This window comes from Leuciscus leuciscus (assembly GCF_965113295.1).
Source record: "Leuciscus leuciscus genome assembly, chromosome: 5".
Classification (NCBI taxonomy): domain Eukaryota; kingdom Metazoa; phylum Chordata; class Actinopteri; order Cypriniformes; family Leuciscidae; genus Leuciscus; species Leuciscus leuciscus.
The window spans coordinates 18,661,891-18,687,310 of NC_138729.1; the positions used below are offsets into that span (position 1 = coordinate 18,661,891).

The following is a 25,420-nucleotide window of genomic DNA, read 5'->3' on the forward strand; positions in this document are numbered from 1 at the left end:
ACTTTGAGCAGAGCGGATTAATGGTCCGTGTGGCGCGCGGTTCAAATGAGTTTCGTTCCGCTTTTGGCGCATAAACATTATCGAACATTTATCGAACTCTTGATATCGTAGGCTAGCTTAAGATATGGGAAAACTCCTTTTCTAGAGAATATTGAAGCCAATTTTTTAAAACACAGTGCAGCTGCACAGCATACACAGCATACACAGATGAGCGACTAGCGCGGCCATTGGCTGTGCTGCGGCAACTGCACGATCCTATGGCGAGGCGGCTCAGACGTGCGAACCAATCAGGCCGCTTCGCGCCCTAGCGCGTCAGAGCCCGCCAGAATGGGCGTGGCTTATGGCTATATAAGCACCCATTCTTTGCCAAGGAACTCAGGTTTAATCGACTGAAGTGATCCCCTGATCAAAGCACAGAAGCACCACGGGTTACGCAATACTCATTCCCTCATCTCAGGGAACCAAGGTTACGTAAGTAACCGAGACGTTCCCTTTCGAGAGGTCTCTCATATTGCGTAAGGCTAGCTTACGCTATGGGAACCCCCTTCCAAACGCCGTAAGTGTTTAACTTCGCTCTGTTCAGAAGCCCAGGCAAGATGTCTGAGGCTTATAGAAGAGTAAAGTATGAACCCAATAAAAGCCAGTCCGTGACGGGCTTCGTATAGGGAAAAACAAGGAATGGGCCTAATGAGGGCCTAACCCTATATAATGTATATATATATGAGAACCAGGACCGGATATGTATCGGGCCCTAAGGCTCAGGGAGTTTGTGCTTACACATCTTGTATTGAAAGAACCCTTGCTTGCAAAGCAGGAACTTCCAGGTTATAATACATAAATGTGGATGGTGAGGCCCAGCCGGCCGCCGCACAGATATCTTCAATAGGTATTACACTTGACCAAGCCCAAGACGAGGCCATACCTCTCGTGGAATGAGCTCTGATGCCTAAGGGTCAATGAAGGCCCTTAGACTCATAAGCCAGCGCAATAGAATCAACTATCCAGCACGATAATCTTTGCTTTGAAACAGCGAACCCCTTGGTGCGGCCGCCAAAGCATACAAAAAGCTGTTCCGACTGTCTGAATGAGGCAGAACGCTCCAGATAAACTCTGAGAGCCCTGACAGAACAGAGTAAATTTGCGTCTCTTTCATCCTCTGGTGAGGGAAGAGCTGCTAGTGAAATAACCTGTGCTCTGAACGGAGTCGAGAGCACTTTAGGAACATAACCATGCCGTGGCTTAAGGACGACTCTGGAGTAGTTAGGCCCAAACTCAAGGCAGGATGCGCTTACTGATTGACTGAAGCGTGCACCAGTAAGAGAGTGGTTTTGAGCGAGAGATGCTTCATGTCCACAGACCGAAGCGGCTCAAATGGGGCCCCCTTCATTGCTTCCAGGACCGTGGAGAGGTCCCAGATAGGCACAGAGGGGGGTCGCGGAGGGTTTAGCCTCCTTGCCCCTTTAAGGAAGCGCACGATGACGTCGTTTCTTCATAGTGATTGTCCGGCCACAAGAGAGTGAGATGCTGTTATGGCCACCACATATACTTTGAGTGTGGAGGGGGTGCGACCCATGTCCAAGAGCTCTTGTAAAAAGTAGAGTACACTTGGTATTTCAAACGAGTAGGGGTCCAGGCTCCGTGCTGCGCACCAGCCAGAGAGCACCAACCATTTCTGAGCATAGAGGTGCCTAGTCAAAGGCACTCTTGCTTCAGTGATGGATTTCAGTGATAGAGCAACCACTCTCATCTCTAGACAGTTTATATGTAGGCGCTTCTCCGGGCTTGACCATAGGCCAGAGATGGGCCTGCCCTCGTAAAGGGCCCCCCCAGCCTAGGTTGGAGGCGTGTGTCGAGATCACTTTTCTCCTCGAAACCACACCCATACTCACACCTGACTGAGACTAGTCGGCTGCTTTCCAGGGAGCCAGGGCTTTGATACAGCCGTGGATCGATCTGATTTGTAAGTGGCCAAATCGCCACACGTGAGCCGGTACTCTGGGTTTTAGCCAGCGCTGGAGAGGACGCATGTGCAGTAGTCCAAGCTGGAGTACTGATGATGCTGAGGCCATGAGACTAGGGCTGGGACAACGCGTCGAGGTCATCGATGACGTCGACGCAAAAAATACGTCGATGCAAAATATGCGCGTCGATTCGTCGACCTGTTTTCATTTCTCTAAAAAACGTTTGCAAATTACTTAACAGTGTGTACCTTATATGCGCTGATACGCGATGGCCGGACCATCATTCTATCCAACGTTATATAACCAATCCAGGGGTTTTCCTGCATTGAATTTTTTTTTTGGTGGCTGCCAAAGCCTTATTTGATCAGTGAGTGATGTAGAATAGAATGACTGACTGCGCTTGACAGGGCGCATATACAGTAAGTACGAGAGAGTGCCCCGGCCGCGCGCGCGCGCACTCACCGTCTTCAAACAACACGAGCGCTGTCTTGCTCTCTCTCTCTCCCTCGTACATATTAATAAAAATCATTAGACACGATAGAAAAAGGGCGGAAGACCAAAGTTTCACGTGGAGCATTCGGAGATTTTGTTCTCTTGAATTACCGCGGAGTGTGAATTGTGGTAAAAAAAAACTGCCAGGATAATCACACAACGCTTGCCGTAGGCTACACGTCCACTAATGACACGTCCGATTCGCGAACTAATGACTCATTTGAACCGATTCACTTTAATGAATGGTTAAAACAACTGATCTGTCCAACACTGAACTCACGAGACGTCTGAATCGGTGTATAACAAATCGGTAACACTTTACAATAATGTTCCATTTATTTGATTAATCGATTAGATTAATCGATGCATCGAAAAAATAATCGCTAGATTAATCGTTTAAAAAATAATCGTTTATCCCAGCCCTACATGAGACCCAACATCCTCTGAAATCTCTTGAGATTTGACGTAAGGCACACTTTCATTTGTATAGAGTCTATCACTGTACCCAGGAAAGAAATACCCTGGCTGGGAGACAGTGTGCTCTTGGAAGCATTGATCCTTAGACCAAGGCATTGTAAATGGCTGAGGAGCCAGGATCTGTGAGTTATCAACTGTTCCTCCGATTGGGCTATAATCAGCCAATTGTCGAGGTAGTTTAACACTCGCACTCCCAGCTGTCTCAGGGGGGTTAGGAATGGCCTGTGATGGGGCGATATTTGGATGTGAAAATAAGCATCTTTCAGATCCACTGAGAAAAACCAATCCCCTGGGTGAATTTGCGCAAGGATTTGTCTGGTTGTCAGCATCCTGAACGGGCGTATCATAAGCGCTTTGTTCAGGTGTCTGAGGTCTCGGATGGGCCTGAGGCCACCATCCTTTTTCAGAACGAGGAAGTAGCGACTATAAAAGCTTGACTCGCTTTGTGAAAGAGGGACTGGTTCGACAGCTTCCTTTTCTAACAGTTTCGACACTTCAGTGCAAAGGATGTGCGCCACATCTCTTCTCACTGTCGTTTTGACCACGGCTCGAAAGCGCGGGGTCTGCGAGCAAACTCTAGCGAGTAGCCTCGTTTTGTCATGTTCAACACCAATACTGATATACCGGGGATGGCCTTCCAGGTCTTGGCCCTAATAGCTAGGGGTTGAATGAAAACTGCAGACGGGCCGCTCTGTGACAGGGACCTAGCCGCCCAGCCATCTTGTAATGCTGTGTGAACAGCGCTTATGTGCAGGGGCGCGTGCATTACAGCGGGCACACCTTTCATCACATCTCCAGCGCGAGCTGGAGGGAGAACTGAAACTGTGGGAACAGTTTTCATGTGTAGGGGTGCTTACTTCATAGTGGGCACACAACCTACATTTATTACATCTCCCGCATGAGCTGGGGGGAGAATTGGTACTGTGGTGGCAGTGCTTATGTGTAGGGGTGTGTACTTCATAGTGGGCACACGCACTACATTCATTGCATCCCCAGCGTGAGCTGGAGGAGAGATTAATGCTGTGGGAACAGTGCTTGTATGTAGGGGTGCGTACTTTATCGTGGGCACGTGACCTATATATGACACAGACAGAAAAGAGCTCTTTTCGTGCTTTATTTGTGTCGCCGTAAAACGGCGTTTGTTTGCAGGTGTGCGTGTTTTATAACTGACCCATTTACTGCAACATCGGCCTGAAAAAAGGGGACTGGGAAAGGTGTGAGACACTTTTTGGAGAGTGGTCCGGCCTCGGCGGGACTCAAACTCTCTCTCTTTCTTCCTAAGGCTAGGAAGGTTTACGAGGCTCGGGGTCCAACACAATCTTGGGTCGGGGTCCCTGCCTCTTTGCAGAGAGCAGTGACGGACTTCAGCCGCTGGGCGGGGCTGGGAGACTGGAGGCGCTGATTTTCCTGCTGAGAAGCAGAGCTGGAGCATTTCGGGAGAAAGTGATGCATAGGTTGTGACGCTTTCTGAGCCTCAGTGTAGCGCTCGGCGAACCCTTTGACTGCTGGGCCGAAAAGACCGGTGGTGGAGATAGGGGAGTCCAGAAAAGCTGCCCTATCTGCTTCCTTCATATCAGTCAAATTAAGCAATAGGTGCCGCTCAAGCACCGTCAAGCTGACCATGCTTCGTCCAATTGCCTGGGCTGTCGACTTTGTGGCTCGCAGGCCAGGTCTGTGGCGCTGCGCAGATCCCTGAAAGCTTCCGGTTCAGGTCCAGACTCGTCCAAAGAGCGGAGAAGTTTGGCCTGAAAATCTTGGAGGACAGCCATGGTGTAAAGCGAGAGCTGAAGTGCTTGGATGGATCCGATGCTTTAGCTTTCCATCCAGTAGCGGTGGGCGGGCAAAGGTGTGTGGCCACTGCTTCCTCGAGGGGAGGAATCGCCTCATAGCCTTTCTCCAGAGATTGGTGAGCACGCAGAGAAGCTCTGCATCGATGCTCGTTCTCGTGCTGGCTTGTGTTGACGGAGCGGGGCCTGAAACGGATGAAGCAACGCCTCGGAAATTTAGCTCTCTTAGAAAGTGTGACGCGATGGCGAGCACACTAGCATTAAAGAATATTTATTCTTTAATGATAAATATTCAGAATTATTCTTTTATTCTGCTGTGCTGGAAGGCACAGCAGAACAGCGGGCTGAAGGCAGCGTCTAGTGAACCCAGGAAGCTGGCATCCTCAGGGCTGAATAGCAGAAGGCTTGTTCCGCTGAAAGCTTTTTGACGGCGGCGAAGGCTTCTATCCAGAGATCAGCGAAGTGGAGTGTTCGCTGAAGGAGATAAAATCTGAGTTCCTTGCCAAAGAATGGGTGCTTATATTGCCATAAGCCAAGCCCATTCTGGCGGGCTCTGACGCTCTAGGGTGCGAAGCGGCCTGATTGGTTTGCACGTCTGAGCCGCCTCGCCATTGGTTCGTGCAGTTGCCGCAGCACAGCCAATGGCCGCGCTAGTCGCTCATCTGTACCCGCTCATGCTGTGCAGCTGCACTGTGTTTTAAAAAATTGGCTTCAATATTCTCGAGAAAAGGAGTTTTCCCATAGCGTAAGCTAGCCTTACGCAATAAGAGAGACCTCTCGAAAGGGAACCCATAAATTCAAATATACTAGACATGGACAAATATTTGAGCAACTGTTTGCTGACAGAATTCATGTCGCCTTGCAAAGAACTAAATATTTATATCAGATTGCACAGCACAGATCCTTTAACACAAACATGAAAATGTGATTGTTTCCCAGTATAAACAGAGGGATAAAACGATGTGAAACTCCCTATTACATTCAAAAACAGTCGTTACTGTTGTTGCGGTCAACAGTCTTCCTTTTCTGAGAAGGCTGGCAGTACCAGGGCTCTGTTAGAGGCACCAACGACAACGACTTAACCGACTCTAACAACAATTTCCTACGATTTCACTGCAAAAATGTTCAGTTAGGATATATTTAATAACTGATCACATTATATAAAATGTATTCCTTTTTCAAAACCCAAGAATGCATGGAATAAAAAAAGTGAGAAATTACTTTAGTGATGTTTCCTCACAGCTGAGGTTTAGGTTATGTTTGTCTGACATGATACGAGTTCCATTCAGGTCCAAAGTAGTGAAAGGAGACAAGCACACACACACACACACACACACACAGACAGACTGGGTGGCATGGTAGACTGTTTTTAAATGAGGCTGAGAGAAGGGCACGCTGGAAAACGTAGCCTATCCCATGTTCCAAAGTTGTGGGAAACACTGATACTGCGTTGTTATTGCAAACTCACTGAGCTCATCTAAAATCTCTACCTGTAGTGTTGACCCGGACAGAAGGCCGATATCATTTGTCTTGCCACTGGAACTGATGTTGTCAACAGGACACTTTTGAGTCAAAATAAGCAGAGTGGATTTCCTCTGAGTGATCAAAGTTAAGAGGCTGCCATTGATTCGTCATTTAATGAACTCATTTGTTATGTAACTAATGTCAGTTAAAGCCTTCATTGTTATTAAAAAGATTCGAGATTCAAGCAATATACCCCATAATCAGGAGGGGTGTTTAAGACATTGTGGCTTTGAATTGTTAGCATGGTAAACAACTTTTAAGCCAGGAAAGGGTATATGCTAGAAAAAGTCTGCTAAATACATAATCACATAAGTATTAGACCCAGGCAATATATCAAATATTCACAATACATTCATGGTGATTCAGCTGGCCATATAAAATATGGCAACATTGTGAATATTGCAATTATTGTAAAGCTTTTAATTTTGACCAATAAGTGTCCATGTCATGTGGCTTTGTTTTGTCTCTACTTTCTGTCACGAAGCCAAACTGCATTGTAACTGTATTTTTTATTTACGTATTTTTTATATCCATTTAATTGTGTTATTTATTTTTAAATTATGCTTTTGTGTTTTGATATATTATTCGGTTGATTCATTTATTTAGTTTGTAGGGATGCACCGATTCTTTATATTTGAAAGCTGATAACCGATATATTGGCCGATAAATCTAAATCCAAATTTTTATATGATTTTTGCCTGATTACAAAAACAAAACTCTCACAATTAAAAGCCATGTCCTAAGCACAAAATTATATATTATATCTATAATTTCATGTAGCCAATATGACAGACTTGCGCTTCACATGTTGCACTCCAATCATTTTTCAAGCAATTCAAAAACCATCGTGGCGAACTGAAGTGTCTCAGCCGAGGGAAATTATCTTTATTTATTCGGCTGTAACATATCGACAACATTTTCTTATCAGGCCAATAACGATAACAATAACAATATTTTACTGCTATATTATATGTAATTGGTAGAGATTTTGTTGATTGGAGTAATAATATTTAGGAATTTCAATTTGAACTAGATTTACTGTACTTTATACCTTTCATTAAATGATTCCAGAGAAACCACATAAACATTGAGAAAAAGAATATCATCAAAAGATGGAAAGATGGACTCTTATTATTTTGTTAGTCAGAAAGGAACCTGAACTAGTTCCTTTGCTTTGTCAGTTTGGGTGAAGTATATGTAGCATGATTAGTTCCAGATTTAGCAAGAGAATTCAGCCTGCCTTAGCGATGCTAATATTGTTTATTTTGTCTATATGAAACACTATATATAAGCTTTATGTAGACAGGCATCAGTATAATTAGAGCGACGGCCAAAAAAAGCTATTTATTGGATCACAGGTTGGTCATGTGAGGTAATGACATCACCAGTATGAGGTAATATAGTGAGCACTTAGATATAGACTGTGTCCAAAACCAAATGCAGCAGATATTTTGGATTACCTGGCATACAGATGCAATGGAAGCCTCCAATTTGATCCAAACAGGTAGCATCATTCTGGCATGGGTTGGACATGCACTCGTTTATGTCCAGTTCACATCGAGCACCCACATATCCCTGCAGACATTTACACTGGAAGGAACCTTTTGTGTTTATACACTTTCCAGCATGTGCACAAGGGTTTGCACCTAAAAAAGAGACACAAATGCCTTTACAGTTTTTTGGGGGGAAATCCTTCATTCGATCACTAATACATTCAGGTTGGCAGGGTGTTTTAAGTGGTTGCTAGGGTGTTCTAGGTGGTTGCTGTGTTGTTCAAGTGTTCATTTTATTCAGGTGTTTTTTTTAAAGAAGCCATTACTCACCCAGTGAGCATTCGTCAATGTCTTGGTCACAGGCTGGGCCAACATAACCCAGAGGACAGGTACAGATGGCCTTGCCGTTGACTGGGTTGGTGTCACAGTTTGAGCCTTTCTGACATGGGTTACTAATGCAAGCATCATCCAGGTGACACAGCAGACCTAAGACATCGATACACACAATAAACATTAGCTTGTACAGAAATGTATGACAATAAAAATAAGTGAATGTCTCCTATTTAAACAGCATGGCAGGTATTAAAGACCTCATGAAATCAAAACAAATGTTAGTTACACTTTATTTTAAGGTGTCCGTGTTACAGTGTAATTATACATTTAAGTACTGAGTAATAATATTTAACTACATGTACTGACTATAGGGTTAGGATTGGGGCTTGACATTAACTTTTTTGCTCACCAGCCACTATGGCTAGTGGTTTTCCAAAGTTATCAGCTATGCAGTATTTTCACTGGCCACAATTTTGACATCAATACAATTGGGAAAAACTGTAATTTAGATATTTTTTTATATTATCTCATAATTTGGCAGCAGGTATATTAGGCTGCTGTCACTTTAAGACCTGACGCACAGATCCATTATACTGTTACACATGCATTTTCTTTCTCAACTGTTTACATGCACTTAAAACATATCTGACTGTGTTTACATGAAGACTCGCCATATATTTTGTGTGTTTTTGACTGTTTAAGTGCAATAAGCAGTGAAAAAGAACTCAATTTAGTACTGAGAGGCGGCATTATGTGTGCAAACTTTGGGTGTGAGCACAAAAGCTGAAGGAATGAGTAAAATTATGTAAAATATGCGCAAACCTATGCCGGGGCAATTCATTTGAAGCAAATGAGATGAGTGAGAGAGGGGAGGCAGGTTTGTGTGTCAACTCGCTGTCAGAGAGATGAGATTTTGATGTCATGTATCAATTTTGCAGAAAATTTGTATTGGAAGCGTTTCAGATATTTCGGTAGCGATATTTATCGAAAAATCTATATTTTTTACAACACTAAATTGCACTTAGTTTATTATTTCAGATGATTTTTAAAAGACTACAATTGAAACATATATGATATATATAATTCAACCTGCCAAATTGGCTAGTAGGAGTGACTGCGTTACACGCCACTGCTGAAATCCACACGCATAATACCAAACCCTGATTAGGATTAAGGTGTGGTTTAGGTTAGTTGCATGCAATTATGCACAATTTATAGTAATTACTATAGCAACTACATGTAAGATGTGTAACAAGAACACTGTAAAATAAAGTGTTACACATAATGTCATGACACTTAATCCATGGCTATTAGCTTTACATCATCTATGTGCAAGTGTACATACAATACGGACTAAAGTCATTTTAGCAGATTAAAAAAGCAAATTGATATGTCCCATTTTAATTTCTTTTTCAATAGAAAATAATTAAAATAAGTGGTCCATTAAACTAAAAATAGGGTCTTTAAATTATCTTCAGTGGTTTTGCTCAAAGCTCTCATAAAGCTAATGCTCCAATAAAAGAAATGAGTGCCTCAAACCAAGATTCAGTTGTATGTGAAAAAACTATGCACACCTGTGCGCCCGTGAGGACATTCACAGAAGAAGGAGGCCACCCGATCATGACATGTGGCTCCTGAGTGGCAGGCAGCATCTGCGCAGTCATCTATGTTCTCGCTGCAGTCATCCCCTGTCCAGCCGTTCACACACACACAGCTGTATCCACCCTGCATGTTCAAGCATGCACCACCGTTCTGGCAGGAATTGGGCATCAAATCGCACTCGTTGAAGTCTTCGGTACAGAACTGACCTGAGGAATGAATACATAAATATTTATAGCTGTTAATTTCACTGCAAAATACAGCATGTACCTTTCTAAACACAGATACAACGGCAATTAAAAAAAGAGATTTTACCCAATGAAACCTTGTTAGCCTTACTGATTCAAAAATGTATTTGTGTCTAGCTGTACTTGAAGTGTAGGGTTTGAGTAGGCATTTGGTACCTGTCCACTCTGGCTTGCATTGGCAATTGTAGGTGTTCACTCCATCCACACAGGTCCCTCCGTTAAGGCAGCGATGGTCTGGACAGTCATCAATGTTCTCCTCGCAGTTCTGACCACTAAAGCCTGGAAAGAAAGAAGCAATTTCATCAAAAATGTTCTTATAAATCTAGTTTCAAAAGCCAGAAGCAACAAGATTGTTTACATGCCCATATCAGGCACTGCCGATATTTTTGAGCAGCAAATCAGCATTTTAGAATGATTTCAGAAGGATCATGTGACACTGAAGACTGGAGTAATGATGCTTTATTTTGCAGTTTCCTTGTTACATGTACTTTATTTATTTATTTATTTCAGGTTTATTTAACAGGGACAATGCACACTAATAAGACATAATTAAATGTACAGTGTGCCAAAATTAGCCAGAAGGCTATTTTACATCTGCTGTCCCTGGACAGATCTTAATACTTACAGTAGTAATAACTGTAAATTATGAATAATTACATTCAACTAACCCTAAACAAAACCCTAATCTTAACTCTATAGTAAGTACATGTTAATAATATTACTCAATACCTAAATGTACACACACACACACACACTAGGGCTGCACAATATATCGAAATTATCGAAATACATGTTAATAATATTACCCAATACCTAAATGAACAATTACATTGTAACAAAGACACCTTAAAATAAAGTGTAACCAAAACAGCAATAATATTTTACAATATTATTGTTTTTACAATATTACTGTTTTTTGATCAGTTAAATTCAGCCTTGTTGAGCATAATAGACTTCTTTCAAAAAAAAATCTTACCAAACACAAAGTTTTGAATGATAGAGTACCTATTAAATTTTATTCCACATATGAAAGTGAGTCCAGATCTGAATTTTTTTAAATGTCAGAGATTTTTGCTGTTCACATCCAAAACACGTGAACATAGCCTGTAACTTTCGAGCAGGATGAATAAAAAAATCAGCACTAAAACATAACATCTCGGTTACTAACATAACCTCGGTTCCCTGAGATGAGGGAACGAGTATTGCATAAGGCTAGCTTACGCTATATGGGAAAAAGATAAAAACTCTTTAAGGGAAAACTTAAAAAGCCAATTTTTTCAAACGCAGTGCAGCTGCACAGCATACACAGACGAGCGACTAGCGTGGTCATTGGCTTTGCTGCGGCAACTGCACGGACCTATGGCGAGGCGGCTCAGACGTGCAAACCAATCAGAATGGTTGACCAGAATGGGCGTGGCTTATGGCTATATAAGCACCCATAAGAGTGAGCTGGAGGAGAGTTTGTTACTGTGGGAACAGTGCTTGTGTGCAGGGGTGCGTATTGTATAGTGGACACATGACCTGCATTTATTACATCCCCAGCGTGAGCTGGAGGACAGGTTAATACTGTGGGAACAGTGCTTGTGTGTAGGGGTGCATACTTTGGCACGTGACCTACATATGACAGACAGAAAAGAGCTCTTTACGGCGTTTGTTTGCGTGTTTTATAACAGACCCATTTACTGCAACATCGGTATTTCCAGCCGCCTGAAAAAAGGTGTGAGACGCTTTTTGGAGAGTGGTCCGGCCTCGACGGGACTCAAACTCTCTCTCTTTCTTCCTAAGGCTAGGAAGGCTTACAAGGCTCGGAGTCCAACACAATCTTGGTTCGGGGTCCCCGCCTCTTTGCAGAGCGAGAGCAGTGACGGACTTCAGCCGCTGGGCGGGGCTGGGAGACTGGAGGCGCTGATTTTCCTGCTGAGAAGCAGAGCTGGAGCATTTCGGGAGAAAGTGATGCATAGGTTGTGATGCTTTCTGAGCCTCAGTGTAGCACTCCGCGAACCCTTTGACTGCTGGGCCGAAAAGACCGGTGGTGGAGATAGGGGAGTCCAGAAAAGCTGCCCTGTCTGCTTCCTTCATATCAGTCAAATTAAGCCATAATTTGCACCAAGCACCGTCAAGCTGGCCATGCTTCGTCCAATCTCCTGGGCTGTCGACTTTGTGGCTCGCAGGCCAGGTCTGTGGTGCTGCACAGATGCCTGAAAGCTTCCGGTTCAGGTCCAGACTCGTCCAAAGAGCGCAGATGTTTGGCCTAAAAATCTTAGAGGACAGCCATGGTGTGAAGCGCCGAAGCAGCTTGGCCAGCGGCGGCGTATGCATGGCCAGCGAGAGCTGAAGTGCTTGGATGGATGCGATGCTTTAGCTTTCCATCCAGTAGCGGTGGGTGGGCAAAGGTGTGTGGCCACCGCTTCCTCGAGGGGAGGAATCGCCGCATAGCCTTTCTCCAGAGCGCCGTCTACGGTAGAGATTGGTGAGCACGCGGAGAAGCTCTGTATCGATACTCGTTCTCGTGCTGGCTTGTGTTGACGGAGCGGGGCCTGAAACAGAGCCCGTCGACTCGTCGCATTCGGATGCAACAATGGAAAGGCTGTCATCCTTTTCGTCCTCCTTGTCCGATGCCACCGAAAGAGAGATACGCAATAAGAGAGACCTCTCGAAAGGGAACCCATAATTTCAAATATACTAGACATGGACAAATATTTGAGCAACTGTTTGCTGACAGAATTCATGTCGCCTTGCAAAGAACTAAATATTTATATCAGATTGCACAGCACAGATCCTTTAACACAAATATGAAAATGTGATTGTTTCCCAGTATAAACAGAGGGATAAAACGTTGTGAAACTCCCTATTACATTCAAAAACAGTCGTTACTGTTGTTGCGGTCAACAGTCTTCCTTTTCTGAGAAGGCTGGCAGTACCAGGGCTCTGTTAGAGGCACCAACGACAACGACTTAACCGACTCTAACAACAATTTCCTACGATTTAACTGCAAAAATGTTCAGTTAGGATATATTTAATAACTGATCACATTATATAAAATGTATTCCTTTTTCAAAACCCAAGAATGCATGGAATAAAAAAAGTGAGAAATTACTTTAGTGATGTTTCCTCACAGCTGAGGTTTAGGTTATGTTTGTCTGACATGATACGAGTTCCATTCAGGTCCAAAGTAGTGAAAGGAGACAAGCACACACACACACACAGACAGACTGGGTGGCATGGTAGACTGTTTTTAAATGAGGCTGAGAGAAGGGCACGCTGGAAAACGTAGCCTATCCCATGTTCCAAAGTTGTGGGAAACACTAATACTGCGTTGTTATTGCAAACTCACTGAGCTCATCTAAAATCTCTACCTTCAGTGTTGACCCGGACAGAAGGCCGATATCATTTGTCTTGCCACTGGAACTGATGTTGTCAACAGGACACTTTTGAGTCAAAATAAGCAGAGTGGATTTCCTCTGAGTGATCAAAGTTAAGAGGCTGCCATTGATTCGTCATTTAATGAACTAATTTGTTATGTAACTAATGTCAGTTAAAGCCTTCATTGTTATTAAAAAGATTCGAGATTCAAGCCATATACCCCATAATCAGGAGGGGTGTTTAAGACATTGTGGCTTTGAATTGTTAGCATGGTAAACAGCTTTTAAGCCAGGAAAGGGTATATGCTAGAAAAAGTCTGCTAAATACATAATCACATAAGTATTAGACCCAGGCAATATATCAAATATTCACAATACATTCATGGTGATTCAGCTGGCCATATAAAATATGGCAACATTGTGAATATTGCAATTATTTTAAAGCTTTTTATTTTGACCAATAAGTTTCCATGTCATGTGGCTTTGTTTTGTCTCTACTTTCTGTCACGAAGCCAAACTGCATTGTAACTGTATTTTTTATTTATGTATTTTTTATATCCATTTAATTGTATTATTTATTTTTAAATTATGCTTTTGTGTTTTGATATACTATTCGGTTGATTCATTTATTTAGTTTGTAGGGATGCACCGATTCTTTATATTTGAAAGCTGATAACCGATATATTGGCAGATAAATCTAAATCCAAATTTTTATATGATTTTTGCCTGATTACAAAAACAAAACTCTCACAATTAAAAGCCATGTCCTAAGCACAAAATTATATATTATATCTATAATTTCATGTAGCCAATATGACAGACTTGCGCTTCACATGTTGCACTCCAATAATTTTTCAAGCAATTCAAAAACCATCGTGGCGAACTGAAGTGTCTCAGCCGAGGGAAATTATCTTTATTTATTCGGCTGTAACATATCGACAACATTTTCTTATCAGGCCAATAACGATAACAATAACAATATTTTACTGCTATATTGTATATAATTGGTAGAGGTTTTGTTGATTGGAGTAATAATATTTAGGAATTTCAATTTGAACTAGATTTACTGTACTTTATACATTTCATTAAATGATTCCAGAGAAAGTACATAAACATTGAGAAAAAGAATATCATCAAAAGATGGAAAGATGGACTCTTATTATTTTGTTAGTCAGAAAGGAACCTGAATTAGTTCATTTGCTTTGCCAGTTTGGGTGAAGCATATGTAGCATGATTAGTTCAATGCTATCACTTGTAACTAATGGAAATGGTTATGAAAGAATTAAGGATGCCTACCTGGCAAACAGGAGCACTCGTAGTTCGTCTCTCCCTTCTGTACGCAGGTGCCCCCGTGGTAGCATGGTGAGGGGTTACAGGGCTGATAGAGGGTCTCGCAGTGTTTCCCGGTGTACTCCGCAGGGCAGTTGCAGCGATACGTGCCCACCTCATTCTCACACACGCCACCGTTCTTGCAAGGAGAGGGACTCTGGGCGCACTCATTGACGTCTTGTTTGCAGGTTTGGCCTGAGAAGAAGGGTGTACAGTGGCAGAGGTAATCAAAATCAAAAGGACTACACTGACCGCCATTGGCACAAGGATTTGAGGCACAAGGATCAGCTTGCTGGCAGTTTTTACCTAGTGAATAAGAGCGTTTTAAGGTCAGATTATGCTCTACACTGTCTGGCTTTGAGATTTTAGTTCATACTTCTCAAATGCCTCATTTAAAACTGGATTGAGGTCTTACCTGACCAGCCAGGTGGGCATTTACACTTGTAATTGTAAATGCTGGTGAGTTCACACGTGCCTCCGTTTCGGCACGGGGCGCTAAGGCACACGTTATTGGTGGGAGTGAGGCACAGTCGGTCCGTGTAGCCCAGGCTGCAGTTGCAGACAAAGTCCACCTTGTTGGCAGAAGTAATCAAATGGCACACGCCGCCATTTCTGCATGGGGAGAGGAAGCAAGGGTTGCGGAACTGGCACCCTGAGCCAGCATAACGATCGAGACACCTGGAGAGTGGAAAGCAACCATAATTCATTAACAATTAGTTTAAACTGAATTCAGTATATGATTTGAGCTTTATAGTCATAAGGCCACTTTCATTGGCTTTAGCCTATACGGCATAAAGTGTCAGTGTAAATTGAGGTAACTGGGCTGTATTGCAAATCCTTGGTGGTTTTATATGGAAATTACCAAACATTAATGTCTTACAGTTTGGAGTAAAAAAAAAACTGTATTGAGAAAGAATATTGAGAGGACTGGACATTAGTAGGTCTCTTAAATCAACTGATTCAATGATGTGAAACCACAACATTTTTTACTTTTTAAGGTTTTACAAAGTATCTTTTAACAAATCACAACCAGTAATGTTATGCGTCTAACTTGTCGGGATGCTCAGACAAAAAAACAAAAAAAAACTTTTATTGGATTCATCCTACAAACAATCTAGTTGCATAGTAAGTTAGGATAGCATTTTAACGTCAAAACTATTACACAAAACAGCTTTAAGGGGCCATTTAAACAAAGTATGTCTTTGCGTTTAAAAACTTGAAACGCAGGGGAACAATCGCAAGACCTAGAGAGGTGTTTTTAAAAGCTGAACTTTGAGTGCAACAGTCAAACACATATATCTAGTGCATGTTTATATATAAAAACAATGGAAAAGAAGCACAGAAGTTTTGCTGGCTTTTATTTACTTTGTCCACCACTGAACTGTCATATAATTACTGGTGTGGAATTGGACATTTTGAATATTTAATTGTACTTGCTCATTATTGCTGCAGTTATTTTCACTTACTCGGATTACTTTTTCCATCACCTAAAGCTCACCTAAGATGATCTATAAAATGTCAGGATAATAACCAGAGGATTCAAGTGCAAGTAAAATATATGTTTATTATAGAATTGGTCAGATGCAGGGAAAGTGATGATGAGTAGTAGTCTCATCTCATGAAGGCACTTGGCAGCACAGGGATGCTGAGGGCAAACAGCGCCCTCATCAAAAGATGAAGATGATAACGATGATGACGATAGCAATCCGGGGAAAATGGAGATGGATCGGAGACCGGAGACCAGGAAGTAGACGGCGTGAATGACAGGAGTGCAGGAAAAGAACGACACATGGGAACTGGAGACAGGCAGGAACATACGGGAACATCCACAACGCTCTGACAAAGACAAGGTGACAACAGAGGGACTAAGTAGGGTTCGCTGATCAGCTGCAGCTGGCGTGCTCCCAGTACCCCTCCCAGAGGAACTTACCTGTTGATTGTAATCATCAATAAGGGAGTGATCCAGAATGTCCCTAGCAGGAACCCAACTTCTCTCCTCCGGATCATAACCTTCCCAGTCCACCAGGTACTGAAATCCGCGAGAATGAAATACAGGTTTAAATTAGGAGAAATGAAAAACGGAATGAATTCTCCTGTACGCCGGAGGGAGCTTGAGTCGGACTGCCACCGGACTAAGGATCTTGGTGACAGTGAACGGGCCGATGAATTTGGGAGCTAATTTATTAGACACGGAGTGAAGCAGAATGTTCTTAGTTGAAAGCCACACTTTTTGACCCACAACGTATACGGGAGGCCTTGACCGGTGGCGATCGGCCTTAGCCTTAGTGCGCGCCCCCACCTGGAGCAGAGTCTCACAGGCTCTGGTCCACATGCGGTGGAACCTCTGGACGAAGGCGTGAGCGGAGGGGACCGCGACTTCGGATTCCAGACTCGGAAAAATGTGTGGCTGGTACCCTAGAGTACACTCAAACGGAGAGAGGACCGTGGATGACACTGGTAACGAGTTATGTGCGTACTCAACCATAGAAGTTGTTGGCTCCAGGATGAAGGATTCTTGGACACCAAACATCGCAACACTCTCTCCAAATCTTGGTTGGCTCGCTCGGTTTGACACAAGGATGATAACCCAAAGACAGACTGACTGTAGCTGCTAGTAATCTACAAAACTCCTGCCAGAATTTGGACACAAATTGGGGCCCCCTGTCGGAGACCACGTCCATCGGGAGGCCATGTAAACGAAAGACGTGATCTACGACAGTCACCGCTGTCTCCTTGGCAGAGGGTAATTTGGGCAAGGGAATGAAATGTGCCGCCTTCGAGAACCGGTCCACTATGGTTAAAACAACCGTCATGCCATTACTTTTTGTTTCACAAAAGTGAAACAAAATGGCGCCGCGGATGGCTGCTTCGGTTTTGAGCTCCTCAGTACTTTTACTGTTTTTGTTTGTTTGTCCTGTTTTATGTAACCTTTTCCCCATCAGTTTAACTAGGAACGAACTCCTAGACATCAGGAACAACACACCAAACGACATTTTGCCGACTTTTGAGCATTCCGACATTTTATTTGACATCCTAGTTGGCGGAGCTGCGATCCTGTACAAGCGCTTTAAAAGACGCAAACGAGGGAAACGCGCGGGCGCGCTCGTGAAGTTTCGACAGCGCGGATTCAGGACTCCGCTGCCGAGCATTCACTTGACAAATCTCCGCTCTCTAGCAAATAAAACAGACGAACTACTACTCCTCACCCGCACAAACAAGGACTTTTCAAACTCGGCTGCTCTTTGCTTCACAGAAACATGGCTGAACGGTTCCATACCGGACAGTGCGCTAAATCTAACAGGCTTCCAGCTGTTCAGAGCGGATCGCGTCGCCGAGTTAACTGGGAAAACGAGAGGCGGTGGATTATGTTTTTATATCAACGAAGGCTGGTGTTCAGATGTGACAGTGTTGACGAAGATGTGCTGCCCTAATTTGGAAGCTCTCTTCATTAACTGTAAGCCTTTTTATTCGCCGCAGGAGTTTTCCTCATTTATTCTGGCGAGTGTGTGAGCGCGGCATTGCAACAGCTGGCTGATCAGATCACACACACGGAGCAAAGTTACCCGGACTCTTTCACTATCATTCTCGGCGCTTTTAATAAAGCTAATCTCACCCGTGAACTGCCTAAATTCAGACAGCACATCACCTGCCCCACCAGGGACACTAACATACTGGACCATTGCTACACTGCTTTAAAGGACGCATACCACTCTGTCCCCAGAGCAGCTTTGGGACTCTCTGATCATTGTTTGGTTCATCTTCTCCCAGCCTACAAGCAGAAACTTAAATCTGCTAAGCCAGTTGTAAGAACTGTAAAGAGATGGACCAGCGAAACAGAGCAGGTCTTACAAGGTTGTTTTGACTGCACTGATTGGAGTGTTTTTGAGGCTGCAGCCACTGATCTGGATGAGCTCACTGACACTGTGACATCTTACATCAGCTTCTGTGAGGACATGTGTGTCCCCACTAGGACTTTTTTAACATATAACAACGATAAGCCACTGCAGGTTCACTGCAAAACTAAAACATCTTCGTCAGGCCAAAGAGGATGCCTACAGGAGTGGGGACAGAGCCTTGTACAAACAGGCCAAATACACACTGACAAAGGAGATCAGAGAAGCTAAGAGGAGCTTCTCTGAAAAGCTGAAAAGCCAGTTTTCAGCTAACGACCCTGCATCAGTGTGGAAAGGCCTGAAAGCCATCACCAGCTACAAGACACCATCCCCCAACACTGTTGAGAATCAACGACTGGCCGACGATCTCAATGTATTTTACAGTAGATTTGAAAAGCCTGCTCTCACACCCCACACCCGCTCTGACCGTCTCTACACACAACCATCAACACCCCCCTCCCTCCCCCCTACTGCTTCTCAGCCTGCACCTCAGATCAGTGAGGGGGATGTATGCAGAGTCTTCAGGAAACAGAAGATAAGGAAAGCCAAAGGCCCAGACGGTGTCTCACCAGCCTGTCTCAAAGCCTGCGCTGTCCAGCTGTCATCCATCCTCACACTGATTTTCAACAGATCACTGGAGCTGTGTGAAGTCCCCTCCTGCTTCAAACACTCCACCATTATCCCGGTACCCAAGAAACCTAAAATCTCTGGACTTAACGATTACAGACCTGTTGCTTTGACATCTGTGGTCATGAAGTCATTTGAGAGACTGGTGCTGGCCTACCTGAAGGACCTCACTGGACCCTTGCTGGACCCCCTGCAGTTTGCTTATCAAGCAAACAGGTCTGTGGATGATGCAGTCAACATGGGACTACACTACATCCTCCAACATCTGGACAAACCAGGGACTTGTGCAAGGATCCTGTTTGTGGACTTCAGCTCCGCTTTCAACACCATCGTCCCGGATACCCTCCTGAATAAACTAACCCAGCTCTCTGTGCCCTCCTCCATCTGTCAGTGGATCATCAGCTTCCTGACAGACCGGCAGCAGCTAGTGAGGCTGGGAAAAGTCACATCTCGGACCCTTACCATCAGCACTGGTGCCCCCCAGGGGTGTGTTCTCTCCCCACTGCTTTTCTCTCTCTACACAATTGACTGCACCTCCAAAGACTCCTCCGTCAAGCTCCTGAAGTTTGCAGACGACACCACAGTCATTGGCCTCATCCAGGACGGTGACGAGTCTGCTTACAGACAAGAGGTTGAACAGCTGGCTGTCTGGTGCAGTCATAACAACCTGGAGCTGAACACGCTCAAAACTGTGGAGATGATAGTGGACTTTAGGAGAAACCGCCCTGCACTCCCCCTCTCACCATCATGGACAGCACTGTGACAGAGTCATTCAGGTTCCTGGGCACTACCATCTCTCAGGACCTGAAGTGGGACAATCACATTGACTCCATTGTCAAAAAGGCTCAACAGAGGTTGTACTTCCTTCGTCAACTGAAAAAGTTCAACCTACCACAAGCGCAGATGTTTGCACTTCTGCCGTCAGGCAGACGTTACAGATCTCTGCGCACTAGAACATCTAGGCACAAAAACAGTTTTTTCCCCCATGCTATCTCCAGCTTAAACAGCTAAAACAGCAATTAACACCTGCTGTATAATTCATTCAGTACTTGAGAGAGAAGCAAGAGGTTTTTTTGTGTAAATATACAAATTTTATTTATAGAGCTGTACACACAATGCACAAATCTGTACATAAGTCTTCTGTTTCAGATGTATACTAGAACTATTATTATTGTTTATTCTATTTATTTATGTTCTCATTTAAATGCCTGTTCTAATGTCACATATGTATGTATGTACGAAGAGCTCCTGTAAAAACCACAAAAAATTCCTTGTGTGTTTGTGCACACTTGGCGAATAAAGCTCATTCTGATTCTGATTATGATTAGAGGGCGGTGACAAAATCTAGCGCTATGTGGGACCAGGGTATCGAAGGGACAGACGGCGGTTGGAGTAACCCATCAGGAGGTCGGTTAGACGTCTTACCAATGGCACAAACTGAGCAAGCCAAAACAAAACTGTGAATGTCGCGAGCCATTAATGGCCACCAGAATCGTTGCTTTACTAAACAGCTGGTGCGGATTACTCCTGATGACAAGCCACGTTGGCTAACTTCGATAACTTCGGACCGTAACTCCTCCGGTACAAACAATCGACTCGGTGGGCAACCAGGCGGAGGCGTTACCCCTTCTAAGGCCGTCTTGACCTTCGATTCGACCTCACATGTGAGTGTGGAGATAACAACTTTCTCGGGTAAAATGCACTCAGGAGTAACCGGGCATTCGGGTGGATCAAAAATACGAGATAAGAAATCGGGTTTGATGTTTTTGGACCCCGGGGCAGTACGAGAGAGAAAAGTCAAACATCTGGAAAAAAAAAGTGCCCATTGAGCCTGCCTGGAGTTGAGTCTTTTAGCAGATCTAATATATTCAAGGTTCTTATGATCAGTCCAAACGATAAAAGGTACCCCCGACCCTTCTAACCAATGACGCCACTCCTCCAATGCCAACTTGATGGCCAACAACTCTCTGTTACCAATGTCATAGTTACGTTTGCCAGGTGATAAACGGTGGGAAAAAAAAATGCGCAAGGATTCATCTTGTAGTCTGCGGAAGAGCGTTGGGAGAGAACTGCACCTACCCCCACCTCTGACGCGTCGACCTCCACCACGAACTGACGTGAGGGATCAGGGGCGACTAAGATGGGAACCGAAACGAAGCGACTTTTGAGGTTGGCGAATACAGCCTCGGCTTTATCGGACCACCTGAACGTCGTTCTGGGGGAGGTCAAGGCGGTCAGAGGTGCGGCTAGTTGGATGAAGTTGCGAATGAAACGCCGATAGAAGTTGGCGAACCCAAGAAACCTCTGTAGGGCCTTTACGGGAATCTGGACTTGGCCAATCTATCACAGCGTTAACCTTGTCAGGATCCATACGCACTCCCTCAGAAGAGACAATTTAACCTAGGAAAGGAACAGACTGTGCATGAAAAGCGCATTTCTCCACCTTGACAAAAAGCCCATTCTCTAGCAAACCTCTGAGGCACTCGTCTGACGTGCTGAACGTGTTCCTGGAGAGATGATGAAAAAATCAATATGTCTCTCAACAAGTCATTGACGAGTGCCTGGAAAACCGCTGGGGAGTTGGATAGCCTGAACGGCATAACCAAGTATTCAAAATGGCCCCTGGGGGTGTAGAACATGGTTTTCCATTCATCCCCCTTCCTGATGCGAACCAAATGATAGGCATTACGTAAATCCAATTTTGTAAGGACGGAGGATCCCTGCAACCGCTCGAAGGCTGAAGACATCAGACAGACAGAAGACATATACTGTCAGCTGAAGACAAGGATAAGTATTATTTACCGTGATGTTGTTCAACCCTCGGTAATCAATACACGGTCGCAGAGAGCCATCCTTCTTACCCACAAAAAAAAAGCCGCCCCCGCTGGAGAAGAGGAAGGGCGGATTAATCCGGAGGCTAGAGAATCAGAAATATATTTCTCCATGGCCTCCCTTTCCGGAACAGAAAGTGAGTAAAGTTTGCCCTTAGGCGGAGACTTACCTGGGAGTAAATCTATAGCACAGTCATAGGGACAATGCGGAGGGAGAGAAGCAGCACGGGACTTAACACTTCCTTCAGGTCGAGGTACTCTGCGGGCACGTTTGATAAATTCACCGCCTCCTTCTGAAAAAAATAACTAGACACTGATGAACAGGCAGACACAAGACAAGACTCATAACATTAAGTGCTCTAAGATGAAACGGAATTGTGTCCCCAGTAAACCCTCGGGCTATGCTGTACCAGCCAGGGGTGACCGAGGACGATGGGAGCCAGAGCTGAGTCCAGGAGGAGAAATGATATTTGTTCAGTGTGGTAGCCGGATGTGACGAGTGTCAGAGGGTTGGTGGTAAGTGTTAAGGTGGGGAGTTCCTGACCGTTAAGTGCACTGACAGAAACTGTCCTTGAGAGGAGTGATGGGTATTTTGAGTGTCCGAGCCAACGATAAGTCCATAAAATTACCTTCTGCCCCCGAGTCCAGAAGAGCTTGACTGAGGGTGGACCGGGTTGCCCAAAGCAGTCTTACCGGAAGGAGAGTAGAGGATGAGGTCTTATTCACGGAGATCCCGCCCGACAGTAGCCTCCTGTTTACTGTCGAGCTCGGTCTTTTACTGGACAGGTGTTCAAGTAGTGTCCGGCTCCGCCACAGTAGAGGCAAAGACCACTGGATCTCCGTCACTCTCTCCCCTCCCGGGAAAGCCGAGCTCTACCCACCTGCATGGGCTCGAGATCAAAAACGGGGCTGACCGCATCGCCGGCGCTGGCCTGAGGGCTTTCGACGCTCACGGGAAGCTGGGTCATCCTGGTCCGCTGCTCCAGTCAATATAGGCGAGCGTCCACCCTCAGAGCCAACTCGATGAGCCCGTCGAGTTTCCCAGGCAGGTCCAGGGTGAAGATCTCCTTCTGGATGCGGTCAGCCAGCCCATGCAGGAACAAGTCCCACTGCGCTTCCCCGTTCCAGTGGCACTCGGCAGACAGGGTACGGAATTCGATCGAGTAATCTGATACTGAGCGATTACCTTGGCGGAGGTCAGCGAGTTGACGAGCTGCCTCCCGTCCTGCAACCGCCTGGTCAAAAACCCGTCTCATTTCTTCTGAAAGTGCCTGGAACGAGGAACAGCATAGATGTTGGTTCTCCCACACCGCTGTTCCCCACAGAGCCGCCCGTCCTGAGAGTAGCGTGAGCACAAAAGCCACCTTAGATTCCTTCGTGCTGAAAGTCTGTGGCTGAAGGGAAAAGAACATTGAACATTTCGTCAAAAATGCCCTTGGCAGCACAGACGCTGAGGGCAAACCCGATCTCTCCGGTGACGATGAAGATGATGACGATGATGATAATAGCAGTCCGGGGAAAATGGAGATGGATCGGAGACCGGAGACCAGGAAGTAGACGGCGTGAATGACAGGAGTGCAGGAAACGAACGACACACGGGAACTGGAGACAGGCAGGAACACACGGGAACCTCCACAACGCTCTGACAAAGACAAGGTGACTACAGAGGGACTAATCCTGGGTACACACCAAAAGATAATCGGGCTGATTTTGGGCCGATTTCCCCCCTTCCGACAATCCTAGCTATGTCCCGATTATCTTGATGGTTCTACAGATTATCTTATCAGATTTTCCCTTGGTGTAAAGTGTGTTAAGAGTGTCTGAACATGATCGGAAGAACGTCGGAGCCGCCCCGATCGCGAATCGTAAATTTTCAACATGTTTAATATTTACGATCAGAAATCCTGATGTGTGGGGGGAACCCCGAGGACAAACGTGTGTACGCTCTGGAGATTATTATGTGAAACGAAACAATATCCAATCAGAAAGCGAGATGATGGAAGACGGAAGCATAACAAACGCAGTCATGGCGCAGCACAAAGTGAAATTGTTGTGGACAGCAGAGATGGGGGATCAGCTTGTTGATTTGTGGCAACAGCACAAATGTTTATACAACGTGCTGTGTAAAACCTTTCCAAACACTATCATCGAAATTTCTTCCTGCATATTGTGGACATTCTTATTCTGAGGTCTCGCGAGATTTTGCGAGATTTCCTGTGTTCACAGTCGAGACTCTGGTTGAAAATCTGTTTGTGTGTGGTGTGCTGTCTTTGTCACATCATGGCACACCACACACTATAGGAGCAAAACGGTTAAATCTAGGATTTTTTGTCCTCATGTTTGTGGTCTATCACATTTTGAAAATCTTATAAGATGTAAAAAATCTTTTGGTGTGTACCCAGCATAAGTAGGGATCGCTGATCAGCTGCAGCTGGCGCGCTGATCAGACGCGGCTGGTGTGCTGATCAGCGGCAGTGATCAGCGACCCCGCCCACACGCACACACACACACACAAAACGAGAAAGGAGACAGCGAATTCATAAACCGTGACATAAAAATTTTAATAATTTAAGTTTAAAAATTAATCATTTTGATTCTGTACATTATAATGTCATGGTGCCTAAATTTACTTGTAGCACAAAATTATTTTTAATAATGGCCATCTATCGGTTATCTTCTGTATTGGCCAGAATTTTTGTATTGTGCATCCTGACATTTAATGTATGCTTGAGAAATACATAACAGTATACAGCAGCAAAACACAGCAGCAACAAAAGTGTAAGAAGTACATATTTATTTCATTGTATTGAAGTGAGAAATGAATTCAGATCAAATATCTGGCTTTTTTAAAAGTATAAGAAAGGAAAATGATAGTGCTTTTTCTAAATGTTTAAAGTTCTAATCCTTCAAAAGGTTCAAGTTTCAAATGGATTTATGAAAGTCAGTCATCCATCAGCGGCTCTTAGGGAGAAAATCGAGCACCTCAGCCTTTCTGAATGAATCTGAATTCATTAATTCCAAAGACAAGGCAGTGTCTATACACGGGTTTCTTGTATACAAACAATACCGGATGCGCGCGCATCCAGGAGGCAAAAAAACGCTATCTGTTATGCCGAGTTCTGTAATAAAAGAATAAAAGAACATTGTAATTAACGTAGATTTCGCATTGTTTGTAATTTTTTGTTGACTCAATAATAAACTGCAATTTCAGAGTTGGATCTGTTTGTTTGTGTTTCATATTAATATAACATTATGTAAAAAGTCCAACTGTTTACGAATCAAAATCCGGACATACTGTGATGCATGTATGAATTATCATGTTAGACTAAGTTAGTAATGTAATAATCAATGTTAGCAGTGCAGCATCTATAGAGCCCGAATTTGCTTTTATATAAGTTAACCTTGTTTACGTTACTTTACGACCTGCAACATTTCATGACTGCACACATATAACGTATTACTGT

General features: G+C 44.2%; 1 protein-coding gene across 1 annotated transcript in view; it reads right to left on the reverse strand.

The window, feature by feature from the left end:
• Positions 1–25,420, reverse strand: part of LOC309498293 (neurogenic locus notch homolog protein 1-like) — a 52,859-nt gene that overhangs the window by 14,607 nt on the left and 12,832 nt on the right. The window contains exons 3-8 of the mRNA XM_082168918.1: positions 15,021–15,283; positions 14,573–14,800; positions 10,071–10,193; positions 9,642–9,875; positions 8,065–8,220; positions 7,702–7,887 (exon numbers count right to left, since the gene is read on the reverse strand). Coding sequence (XP_082025044.1) covers positions 7,702–7,887; positions 8,065–8,220; positions 9,642–9,875; positions 10,071–10,193; positions 14,573–14,800; positions 15,021–15,283 — 1,190 coding nt within the window. The remainder of the gene's footprint in view (positions 1–7,701; positions 7,888–8,064; positions 8,221–9,641; positions 9,876–10,070; positions 10,194–14,572; positions 14,801–15,020; positions 15,284–25,420) is intronic.